The sequence below is a fragment of the Physeter macrocephalus genome, chromosome 4, assembly GCF_002837175.3.
Source record: "Physeter macrocephalus isolate SW-GA chromosome 4, ASM283717v5, whole genome shotgun sequence".
NCBI classification, from domain to species: domain Eukaryota; kingdom Metazoa; phylum Chordata; class Mammalia; order Artiodactyla; family Physeteridae; genus Physeter; species Physeter macrocephalus.
This window is the reverse complement of record NC_041217.1, coordinates 23,576,286-23,589,411: the sequence shown is the minus strand read 5'-3', so window position 1 is coordinate 23,589,411 and position 13,126 is coordinate 23,576,286. Positions and strand designations below refer to the sequence as shown.

The 13,126-nt window shown below is 42.9% G+C and overlaps 1 protein-coding gene across 7 annotated transcripts in view; it reads left to right on the top strand.

The window, feature by feature from the left end:
• The first annotated feature begins 3,568 nt into the window (after positions 1 to 3,568).
• The window catches only part of ENAH (ENAH actin regulator), a 157,968-nt gene continuing 148,410 nt past the window's right edge, over positions 3,569 to 13,126 (top strand). For 2 of the 7 annotated variants that reach the window (XM_024130633.3, XM_028488374.2), the window contains exon 1: positions 3,574 to 3,932. In XM_024130633.3, the coding sequence (XP_023986401.1) occupies positions 3,928 to 3,932 (5 nt within the window). In that variant the 5' untranslated portion in view covers positions 3,574 to 3,927. Of the gene's footprint in view, positions 3,933 to 13,126 lie in introns of all 7 variants that reach the window. The other 5 variants (XM_024130635.3, XM_024130631.3, XM_024130632.3 and 2 more) reach the window with 5 other exon arrangements.

Genomic DNA, 13,126 nt, shown 5'->3' with positions numbered 1-13,126 from the left:
CGAACCCGTGTCCCCTGCATCGGCAGGCGGACTCTCAACCACTGCGCCACCAGAGAAGCCCTGTATTTTCTTTTTTTAGTTAATTAATTAATTAACTTTTGGCTGTGTTGGGTCTTCATGGGCTGCACGTGGGCTTTCTCTAGTTGTGGCGAGTGGGGGCCCACTCTTGGTTGCAGTGCTCGGGCTTCTCATCGTGTTGGCTCCTCCTGTTGCAGAGCACTGGCTTCAGTAGTTGTGGCTCGCAGGCTCTAGAACACAGGCTCAGTAGTTGTGGCGCACGGGCTTAGTTGCTCTGTGGCATGTGGGATCTTCCTGGACCAGGGCTTGAACCCGTGTCCCCTGAATTGGCAGGCGGATTCTTAACCACTGCGCCACCAAGGATGTCCCTAGACTGTATTTCTTTTGATGAAGAGTTTCCTCTTCGATTAGAGCAGTCATTCATTCATTCATTCATTTATCCATTCATTTACTTCCAAACATCCGGGTGCCTACCTGAGGGCCTGGTATTGGGCTTCAGGCCGGGTAGCCCTTGTGAGAGAAAAATTCAAGTGATTTTCACCATTGAGCCAAGCCAACACAATCTCGGCTAATTTTAGAGCAGGGTTTATGAGAAGAGAATCCGCTTTAATTCTTACTGTCTGTCTAACCCACTTACTTATGCCACAGGAAGGCAGTGTGATGTGGTGGAAGGAGCAATGGACCCATAATTATAAATCCTGGGTTTAAGTTCCAGTTGCACCAAAAAGAGACTGTGTGACTGTGGGCAATTTACTTAACATCTCTGGGCCTCACTTTCCTTTTTTGAAAAATGAGTGGGTTGGATTTAAGATTCCTTCCATCGCTAAAATTCTTTTATTCTATATGGTAACACATTCCACAAAGTTTCCTTTGTGACCAGAATTAGTCGGTGATTTCTTAGCTCGTTTCCCTCTGCCCTCTTTTATTGTTAAGCCAAATATGAACAAGAAGCAATAACATTCTGTCACAGCCAACAAATTGCCCTTCCACTGAATGACCTTTGGAGGTCAGGCCACCCATTGCAGTATCTAAATCCAAAGGCAATGGTATGACCAACTTGTGAGCTGGCGGGCTGCCATCCAAAAGGATGGAAATGGTTGTAGGCGGCCAAAATTCTTGGCTGGTACATTTTTAATAAACATAGAAAATAAGAACAGCATTTTCCACTTGGATTGCTTAATTTGGTGCCCATACCAGCAGAACATTTGCTCTAAGGATAAAGATGATGTGATATATCACTTATTTAGTGCAGGATGAATTAACTTTCACAAATGAGAAGTAGGTTATGGAGTCATCTGTAAAGCATTTTTATCCTTGCCTTTTGTCTCTGGCAAGAGGAGATAGATTGAGTCACTGCAGCAACATCTCCACCCCTTTTGGCCCTTTGTAAGAGTTTTCCCTGAAACATAAGCTCTGCTGGATTTACTGTATTGCTATGAATGAACTAAGGCAAATTGGAGTGAATTCTTTGTGGTCGAATATGTCTTATTAATACTTTTCCAAGATGGTTCGATAAGTCTTATTATAACTTTTCCAAGAAAAAAGCCTCCACAGCAAATGTTCTTTGGCTAATTTGGAGAATATCTGAGGTGCATGTGTTTTAATTACATAAATGACAGTGAGTATTTATGATAAGGCAATGAACCTCATAGTTAGTTGCTATGGTTTTTAATTGTGCCTATTGCACAAACTCATCCAGTTCTTGGGTTCTCTATTTCCCTGTCTCTACTTGTAATATGGCAACAAGGACATTTGACTGGCAAGGCTGTTTTCTCTCCAGTGCTTGGAGATCCTTGAATAAAATGCTCTTCTGTGATGGTAAGCTGTAATTAGACATGCGGGTGGAAATTAGTGTTCAAGTACACCATGTTTAAGCAGAGGCACTGTACCTTTTGACTACTTGAGGCCACCCTGGTCCTGTGCCATAGGTCCAGGTCACTGAGTATATAAGGCTGTTGGTTTGAGGCTGCAGGTTCCAAAAAGAAAATAACTTGGTATTGAGGGGAAGCTTTTTATAGTTAAAACTGGGCCACACAGTTCTATTATAGACAAGTCAGACATTCACCAAGTATGACTATAACTCGTTCACTTTTCTTTTGGAAGTGTAAATGATCTCAACTATCAAAACTATAATTTGAATTGTGCCTCCATCTTCAAATAAAACACCAAAACTTTTGAATAGATTCCTGGAGTCATGGCAGGTCTTCCATTTTGGATTAGATCCATCCTAGTCATCTTAAAAAATACACACTCCTCCTCGGGACTACAAGAGGCCTGCAATTTGTCCAGTTTAAGTTTTCATTTGATTTTTGGATTTGCTTTTCGATACCTAAAAACTCCCACAACTATAAATCCTGGCTTTCTGGATGGACTCCCCCCGCCATGCCATTGACTTTAAATGTTTTCTTCGCCAGCATTTTACGTTTACCTTTTCAAGGTGATTTCAAGACCAAACGAATGACGAAAAATTTAAAACTATCATTATTTGACATCACTCCCCGGCCCCCCGCCCCCCTCTTCCCCCCTCCCGCGGCCGGAATTCCCTTTTCGCTAATGACGATAGAAAGCGGTTTCACGGGCTGCGTTTCTCTTCTTCCATTCCCGCTGCTGCACACGAAGCCGCGCGCGTCTCCCGGCGACTGCTTTTCCCCGCGAGTTGGCTGCGTTCTTTCGGGGATGAAGTCATCCCTATACTTGGTGTGTGCATATCAGCTCGTTAAATCGGTACACCACACTGGGATTCCTCGGGAAGAAAAGGAGCGAAGCGAACAATGATGACCATATTTTACATTTATACGCCACCCCCTCCCCCCACCCCGGAGGAATCGCCGGGAGCGGCGCGCGGCGGGGGCGGGCCGTGGGGCTGGCCGGGATGCCCATCGACTGGCAGGTCCCGGTCCTGAGATAGCAACAGGACGAGCTGAAGACAAGCCCCGCACGAGGGCACCCGGACGGGCAGATCCGGAGTCCCCCGGCCCGGCGCCCAGTCACGCATCCCGGTTGCCGCCTCCTGGCTTCCCAAGCCGGTGGCCGCAGGTCCCGCGCCGGGAGGTCCCGGCGCCCCAGTCTCCGCACTCCGGCGCGGGGGAGGCCCGGGAGCTCCCCCAGTCTCAGGGGAGCGGTAGGCGACCGGGGGGGGGACGACGACGGCCAAGGACAACCCCGGGGGAGGAACCCTAGCTGGCTGCGGGCGGGGGGTGAGCAGCCCCGATCCCAGGGGGCTGGGGAGGCGGGGTGGGAAAGCAACAAAGAGCCTTTGCTAACCCTTCGTCGCCGAGCCCGCTCCCGCCCCTCCCCGCTCTCCGCAGTCCCGCGGGGGTCCGGCCGGCGGCAGGGGAGCGCCCGGCCCCCCGCTTCCCCTCCCCCCTCACCGCCCCCTCGCCCCCGGGGGAAGGGGGGGAGGAGGGCGGCGCCTGCGTGTTCCTCCGCCGCGCGCCCCGCCTCCTCCCGGGCTTCTCGAGGCGATCCCGACTCTCCTCCCGCTGCTGCCGCAGCTGCCGGTTGCACACGGCCTCGGCGGCGGGCGCGGCGAGCGCGGGCCTGTGGAGCTGCGGCCGGGCGCGCGGCCCCGGCGGGCACCCCTCCGAGGGCGGCCGAGGAAGCTCCCGGGGGAGGAGGAGGAGGAGGAGGAGGAGGAGGTGGGGGGCTGTGGCGGCCGCGGGACCCGCTCGGCGCCTCGGCCTCTCCGCCCCCTCCCCAGCTTTTCTTTCGCCCTCTTCTCTCCCACTCCGGGCCGGCGCCTCGGCTTTGTGCGAGGAGATGGTGTAGCCCCGCGGCCGCCCGAAGGAGGAGCTGGACACTTGTCTCCCGGCCCCGAGCTGCGTCCCCGCCCCTGGAGGAGAGACCCCCCTCGGCTCGGCGCCTCCCGCCTTTCCCGGCTGCTGGGGTAGCCTCGGCGCGGCGGACACCATGAGGTGAGGGGCGCGCGGGGCGGGGGCCGGCGGGCCATTGTGCCGCGGGAGCCGCGACCCCGCTCTCCCCGGACCCCGCCTTCCCTCTCCCGGCCCGGCGCGTCTCCCCGGTCTCTGGTCTCTTTCTCCCCCCTCCCCCTTTGTCCCTTCTCATTTCTCTTTCTTTCTTGTAATCCTCCCCAACCCTCTTATGGCGGGGGGGGTCCTCTTTTCGACGTTGTCTCGTTTTTCCTCAAATGCTCCTCTTTCGCCCAGGATTTCCCTTCCTAAATTTAATTTGCTCCTGGCTCCCTCCCCCCACCAGCCTTGCTAGCCAAACCTGGGAGATGGGGAGGGGTTCGAGAATCGAAGCGTGCATGTTGCTGGGAAACAGATATTTTTCCGTCTATATGTAAAAATTTCGTGCACTTTTATACCAAAACTCTCTTGTTTAATTAAAAAAGGGAGAAAAGTTTGAAAGATCTGAAATTTCTGCGGGGAATAAAGTGCTCTGGTAGCGATAGGTGAAAGCTCTGAAAGGTGAAATTTCACGATGGTGGGGGAAGGGAAAGAATTTATTAGGTTTATATTTGGGGGGACACAGTGAAAGACTGGGATAAGTAAGTTGTTTGGGGTGTGTAAACGGGGGCGGGAGAGGGATTTGTTTGGAAAACGGTTTTCTCTCCTTCCTCTGTAGCAGCCTGTGTTGCATTGCAGCAGCTGCTTTTTCCTTTTTCTCTGTAATCAATAAAACAGAAGCTAAATTATTTTTTCAGCCCCAAAGAATTGAAGGTGCGGTCGTAAAATATTTTTTTAATTGATACGATGAAACATATGGTGTGATATTTTTCGTTTTTGTTTCTCCAATTGTGTAAGAGAATAAACCATGATGTGGTGTGTCATTCATTGGAGATTTTTTTCAGTCTTTCCTAAGCCCGTTTTGTGTCCCTAACCTTCTCGTTTCGGATTGGTGCAAGACTTCGTGAGAAATGGGACTTGGTAGACTGAAGGCTGATCCATTCTGCGTTATCATCCTTAACGGCCTTCCTTTTAGGTTAAACAGTTGTGGATAAAGTAAATTACTCCATTTCTGTCTTCTGGAAGAGATAGTCTTACAGTTCATTTGGGTTTGAATCTCCTTTGTGTTAAAAGATTAATGGCTAACCGTTGCCAAGACCTTTATAATGTAATACAATGAGATTTGAATGATATAATCTACACGTTCCTGTGCTTTGGCAAGAAAATGTCATGTCATTGGAATTCTTTCTCAGTTTAAGTAGTTTTCATTTTAAACTTTTTTTTTTTCTGTCAAGGTTGAACACTACCACTTTGTTTATATATATATATTTTTTTGTGGTATAATCTGTGTTGAGTTTTCACTTCAGCTTACTGTGAATTTGAATTATGTTTTTCTTTAATTCCCAGTTATAGACCTTTATTTGAAGGCTTTAAAAATTGTTTTTAATGCTGTGTTTCTAAAGTGACCCTTGTCCTTAGTGATTTCACATGCAAGTTATTTTCAAATATAATGGATCAGTTCAAAATGTAATTATGGCATACAAACCAAAAAACATAATCTTCATAAAATGTGACTTGAAAATTGCGAGTCATGCATTTGAGCATGGTTTTTTTTTATCAAGTTACTGATGTCCTTGAAGACTCAGAAACTATAATAAAACATCCATAATGTTAACATCTTGTAATACAACATATTGTTGATTTCTGCTTTAAAGATTTAATGCTTATTAGGGGTCTTGCAGACAAGAATTTATCAAATTTTTCCAAACTTTGGGTAAAATTTTCTCAACATTGAGAAATGTAAAACAATGAAAGTGGAATATTTTAAAATAAAATGATCGTAAAGTTGTTGTACTCAGGTTGTGAACCAAAAAAAAAAAATGTTAAAAGTATTCAGTGAAGTTTGATCACCATCATGTATAGATAGTTGTGAGTCTGTCAACAGTAAATTACGTCTTCACTTAAAAGTTCCTTTTCTTATAAAAAGTAACTTGTAATTTTTAAGCTGTTTTCCTGCTCTATTCCTTATTAAATGTAGAGAGGGACGAATCACACTGATTCTTTCCAGTAGCATAAATATAGAACATGGTACACAGGTCAGAAAAGTTTGTTCAGGTAGTCTACAGTAATTCTTTGTAGACTAATTGTGAATAATTTAAGAGCAGAAAAGAGGATCAGCTTTTCACTTTGGAAGGCATTGGATTATTTGGTAGGTGGTTTGTACTCATATATACACATTTCCTTAGATACCTGTAAAAGCAGGATGGTGTGGTATGAAAGTAAAAGGTTCTTGGGCTGGCTGCAAAAAGCTCTGGGATATTTTGGTGCTTAAGGAAGGGCTCTTCAGGTTATATTCATATTTGACTTAGTCCAAATGATGTTTTCAAGTATGGTAGGACATAAATGTTATGCTATTAAGTCGAGTCTCTTATTTATATTAAAGAGTAGTTCTATGTTTTAAAGGCCATCCAGAAATAGAAGTGCATGAGTAGGAATTTCCATTTTTAAGTTGGTCAGAATTCTGAAGAGAGGATATGCTAAATATGTTGGCGGCTTAGGCATTTGTGATAAGATCTTTCAAATGACTGTAATTTCAGGAATAGCACGCTCATTGTGGTATAATGTAATAATTCCTATACAAAAGGAAACAGAATAATACTTTACATTCCTGAAACAATCTTAACGGCATTCTATACTTGTATAAAGCTGTATATAGAATTACTTGTTAATGTTTTGCTTACAGATAAGAATTTAAGAAATGAGAAAGTGTATTTCTTACATAGGACAGTGAAAGGGTTGAGACCCAAAAAACTGGTACTTTTGTTAGTGTAACATCCAACTTTTTGGTTCTGTTCTTATTGTTCATTTATGAATGTTTCAAAAGTATAAGATTTATGATTGAGGTAGGTGTATATATGTAATATTAATATAGTGTATGCCTTTTAAATGATTACATTTTTACTTAGTTGGTTAGTTACTCAAGATCTTATTTTGATAGAAAGAGGAGCTTGTCTGATCTAAAATAGTTGCATGTAGCCTAGTGGCTAAGAAGAGCTCAGAAGATTTTGGATTGACATTCTTAGGTCCATATTAAATAGTCCAGGCTTCCACTCACTATTCTGTGACTTTCTCATGGAAAAAGGTGTTGTGGAGGATTCATCCAAGCCACTTATTAGCTGGATGACCTTGAGCTGATCACATTATTTCACTGATTTGTATTTTAAAATATGTAAAAATAGGGATAATTCTTTACTGGGTGTTAAGGATCAAATGATAATGGAAGAGTGTATTGTGTCCTTGTAAGCATTATACAATTATATTACTTCTGTTGTTTTAGGGCTTAGTTCTGTTTTAGACTAGTTATATAAATCTTTTGGGTAGTTAGCTTCACCTCATCCAGTCCAAGTGTGGCAAGAAGGTTTTTTTTAAAAAAAATAAATTTATTTATTTATTTATTTTTGGCTGCGTTGGGTCTTTGTTACCACGCGGGCTTTCTCTAGCTGCGGTGCGGTGCGTGTGCTTCTCATTGCAATGGCTTCTCTTGTTGTGGAGCGTGGGCTCTAGGCGCGCGAGCTCAGTAGTTGTGGCTCGCTGGCTCTAGAGTGCAGGCTCAGTAGTCGAGGTGTACGGGCTTAGTTGCTCCGCGGCATGTGGGGTCTTTCCGGACCAGGGCTCGAACCTGTGTCCCCTGCGTTGGCAGGCGGATTCTTTTTTTTAAATTTTTTTTTAATTTTTTTAATTTTTTATTTTTTTTAAGTTTAACATCTTTATTGGAGTATAACTGTTTTACAGTAGTGTGTTAGTTTCTCCTTTACAACAAAATGAATCAGTTGTACATATACATATGTTCCCATATCTCTTCCCTCTTGCGTCTCCCTCCCTCCCACCCTCCCTATCCCACCCCTCTCATGGTCACAAAGCACAGAGGTGATCTCCCTGTGCTATGCGGCAGTTTCCCACTAGCTATCTAATTTACATTTGGTAGCGCATATATGTCCCTGCCACTCTCTCACTTCATCACAGCTTACCCTTCCCCCCCCAATGTCCTCAAGTCCATGCTCTAGTAGGTCTGTGAATAAACATGCATTTTGTTCAACTGAAATATCACGACTTAAAATGATTATAAACACAATGAAAGTGTGTTGACATTTATATAGTATTTTATTTCACAAAATTTCCCACATGTTATATTCATCTCTGTAACATATCTGAGAAAGGAAGTAAGAAATGTAATGTTATTCTCACTTTTTATGAGAAACCTAAGGCATAGAAAGTGTATGACACTGGTTTTTGGTTATTTAGGGGTTAGGAGTAGAAGGGAAAATGGGACCTCCTGGTTCAACATTGGTTGCTCCTTTGATTAAGCACCAGAGTGTGCAGCAAATTAAGAAAAAAAAAATCTTTTGATGTCAAGAAAGGATCTCCACGGTAGTTAGTGCATAGAGGAGAGGCATCTACTCAAGGGAACAGATGACCTCCCTGGGATAGACCAGTGAGTTCGGAGAATCCGGTGAGAATGGATAATCCCAGCTCACTCATACCTACAGATATTTAAGATCAATAGTAAAACATTTTACTGTTGGAACTGTTGGATTTGGTCTTCATTTTACGACTTTAGATTATATTCAAGAAAAGGAGGCACAAAAGGCAGGGTCGGCCATAGGGTCTTTGTCAGTTGCTTCGTTTGCAAATATTTTCTCCCATTCTGAGGGTTGTCTTTTGGTCTTGTTTACGGTATCCTTTGCTGTGGCAGGCGGATTCTTAACTGCTGCGCCACCAAAGAAGTCCCACAAGCAGGTTATGTTTTGCTTATCTACTCCCAATTGGTAGTGGCTGCCATGTTGATAAGGACATAGCTACATTTCTGGGTTTGGTAAGAAAGTGCCATGATTAGTAATGTTTAATTGGGATGAGGGTCCCAGAGAGTGGCAGTAGAGTGTTTCCTGGAATGCTCGTTATTTAACCATCTGTGATCTAGTCCACCCTTCTTATTTTATAGGTGAGGAAACTGATCTTTAAGTTTCCTTCCTGTGTGTATATTTAGTCTTTAAAGTAGTTATTGTGATTTTGTTACCTTCATTTAAATTTAATATACATTTTAGAGTGTGGCACAATCAAAGCTCAGAGGATCCAGGGTTTACATGCTGACTTGTTAATGGAGAAAACAGATAAAAATGGAGATAATTCTATTATTTCAAGGATTGTTGTGTCAGATGTCAAGTGGGATACCCATGAAAGGATACAAATAGTAGTCTCTATGCCCACGGATCTTCCTTTATGCTTGTAGCTTTTGGATGTGTGACTTTCTCTCACTAATTTTAGGGGCAGGAGCCAAATTTGCATTTTTTGGAACGTTAGTGCATTGTATTTAGGCATTGTTTTGCCTTGTAGGTATGAAGTGAACACATCTTGAATAAGAATGTGGATTAATGAAGAAAATTTACTGGTTTTTACAGTAGTCAAGGTTTTGGATACCTTTTTAGCCCAGTTGGAATAAGCAAAATAACTGGCAGGCCCATTTGGCTGCTATAGAAGAAATTACGTACTGGACTGACAGTTTTGGTTACTTATCCTACACATAGCTTAAATCTAGGGTGACTGTATAACTTGTAAAACACCCAGTCTTTATCATAAGTGTAAGAAGGATTTGGAAAAATGTGATTTCAATTTTTATGCAGTTGTTGGGGAGGAAAAGGATACTTAAACTCTTCCTGTGCCCCTCTCCCCCTTCTTTGAAACTGACAGATGGAACTGAGTGGAAGTAAAAGTTAAAAGGGAGAATCTGAGCTGAGGCTGTACCTCAGTGAATGATTCCCCTAATAAGGGCTTATGAAGTTTTCTTACAAAGTTTTCTGGAATAGAAATCAGGAAGGGAATTCCTTGTCAGACCTTCTGGGAAGTAGTCCTTGATTTATCTACCTCCCAGCTTTCCCTTTGTGTTACTATGTACTTTGCATGTTTTGTGGCCATTGCATTTATTACATTGTTTTATAATGACCTGGATCTGTCTGTCCCTCTTCATTGTAAGCTCCTTGAGGGTAGGACAGCGTTTTTATATTCACGGTACCAGCAAAATATTAGGCAAATAGTGGGTGCTCATGTAAATGCTTAACTTTGGGGTGTCCTTTTCCAGAATCTATGTACTAACAATAACCACCACCATTTTTGGAGCACCTGTAGTGTTCTAGAAGGTGTACTCGGTATTATAGGATGTAAAATAGTATTTGGCATATAGTAAATGTTAATAAAGTTATTTAATTGAAACAAACAAAAACAGCATTCTGACCACAGGAATAGTGTTCAGAAACAAATAGAGTATGTTTCTCACTCAAACACAAAGCTCAGAAGTGACCAAAAGGAGTCAAACTCAGGTTTGTCTAACTCCAAAGCCCTTTTGGAGGATACCGGGTTTCCTTGACTTTCTCGTTAAATTCTGCATTAACAGAATGGCCATCATTCTGTTTTTTAGTCTCTTTGATCATGGGACTTGCAGATATTTTTGAGCAACAAGCTTATGCATGTCTATTGGTTTAGCTTATTTCTACTCTACTTAATGACTGCTTTGTTTTGATTCTTACTAGTGCTTAAAATACCAGTAATTGGATAGTTCGTGATAGTTATGAAGGAAGATGTATTAGCTTAGGGTGCCGTAACAAAATCCCACAGAAATTTATTTTCTCAAAGTTCTGGAGGCTGGAAATCTTGAGATCAGGGTGCCATTATGACCGGGTTCTGGTAAGGCTCTCTTTATTGGCTTGCAGACTGCCATCTCCTTGGGCACCTTCTACTATGTCCTCACATGGCAGAGAGCGAGAGCGAGAGCGAGAGCGCGAGAGAGAGAGAGAGAGAGAGAGAGAGAGAGAGAGAGCTCTCTTCTTATAAGGTCACTGATCCTGTTGGATTTGGGCCCCACCCTTATGAACTCATTTAATCTTAATTACCTTCTAAAAGCCCTGTTTCCGAATATTGTCACATTGGGGATTAGGGCTTCAACATACGGATTTTTTGGGGGGAAATAATTCAGCCCACAGTAGAAGATACCCAGATTTTTTTTGTCAGTGGATATAACTTTGATGGAAGAAACTAATCTGTATAATGCTTAGATGATTTATAGATTGGTTTTATTAAGTAACTACATGAAGAAATCATTTACTAACGGAATGATTTACACAAGAGACCTTATATTTTCTGGAAATTTCTGTGTTCTGGAAGCTTCTGTTTTATAATGATTCTAATAAACTTAGTTAACATGTACTTTTCCAAAGAATCCTTTTGGTGTAAAGCAGTCAGTGTGCATATATTTCAGTGCAGAGGTTGCATGGAAGAGGGTAAAGAGGACAGGCTTTGAAGTCAACCTGAGTTCAAATTCTATTTTGACGTTTATGAACTAAGTGATTTTTGAGTAGGTTACAAACAGTTTTTGAGATATGAATTCCTTCTGTAAAATGGAGATGCTTTTTGCATTACAGAGTTGTTAGGAAAATTAAGTCAGAAATTATATAAAACCCTGGCATAGCATTTGGCATGTAAAATGGGCTTGAGAAGAGTAAATCCCCTACTTCTATGAAAGTCTGACATCTCTTAAGTTTATGTTAAGCATGTGAAAAACGATGTAAAACGGTGCAGCTGCTTTAGAATCAGTGTGGTAGTTCCTCAAAATGCTAAACATAGAGTTACTAGATGACCCAGCAATTCCACTTGTCGGTATACACCCAAGAGAAATAAAAACATATATTCGTGCAAACTGTACACAAATGTTCATGGCAGCATTACTCATAATAGTCAAAAGGAACATGGATGGAAATGTGCTAAGTGAACGAGGTCAGACATAAAAAGCCACTTATTTTATGATTCCACTGATAGGATATGTTCATAATGGGCATATCTATAGAGACAGGAAGTAGATTAATAGTTGCTACGGTCTTGGGATAGTGAAGGAGGAGTGGGAAGTGAGTGTGTGCAAAAGGGTTCCCTGACCCCATTCTACTCTGTGTGTGTGTGTCAGGGGCTGGGGGAGGTTGGGGGCTTCCCAAAACCAACAGGCAATTCCCAGATGCCATCAGGGTGTCTGCGAATTCATCTCAACTCTGACACTGTCTGCCTGGAGATAGAATGAGATTCCAAGGGTAAAGGGCTCAGTCCCACAAGACCCACCCTCCACTTCAGAGGTGAGTTGCAAGTCCAGGTTGTCACCTGTACTTCTGACCGACTGGCTGTGAATCAGAGGGTCCCCACAGCTCCCTCCTCAGGTGTGGTTAATTGGCTAGAACAGCTCACAGAACTCAGGAAAACTTGTTTACTCACTAGATTACTGATTTATTATGAGAAGATTATATTAAAGAGTAGGAGCCAGATGAAGAGCTGCTACACAGGATGAGTTCCTGAACAAGGGAGCTTCTGTCCTCATGGAGCTTGGGGCCGGCACAGTGGCGCGTGGAAGTATTCTGGTTCCCCAGTGTGGAAGCGTTCAAAAAAGAGAGCCTAAAAGGCTGTTCTTTTGTTTTTGTGGAGGCTTCTTTACATAGTCATGATTGACTGAATCATTGGCCAGTGGTGATTGATTCAACTTCCAGCCCCTCTCCTCATCCCTGGGGACGGGGTGGGGTAGGGGCTGGGACTGAAAGTTCCAACCAACCCTCTAATCACTTGGTTGGTTCTCCTGGCACTAGCTCCCATCCTTAGGTGCTTCTGAAAGTTACCTCATTCACATAACCAAAAGACACCTTTATCACTCTCTGCAAGTAGGAAATTCGAAGGGTTTTGGGAGCTGTGAACCTGGAACTGTGGAGGAAGACCAAATATATATATATGTGAATGACCAAACATATATCTTACAAATCACAGTGTGTCTGGGGTTTCTTTCTGGGGTCATGGGAAATGTTCTAGAATTAAATAATGATGATAGTAGCACAACCTTGTGAATATACTAAAAATCACTGAATTTTATACTTTAAAATGGTGAATTTTATGGTATGTGAATTATGTCTCAACCTCCACTCCCCATCCTTGGATTATTATTTTCACTTATGCACTAGAGTAAATAATACCAGAAGATGGTCTTGTTTGCTTTCCATTGTTTCTGACATTTTTGTTACTTTGGACTAATATTTTAAATTGACATCTTCATGTTTTCTAAAGAAGAGATTTTGAAGGTAGAACCATTGGGCTTTTCTCTTTAGGGAACCAGGCAGGTAGGAGTG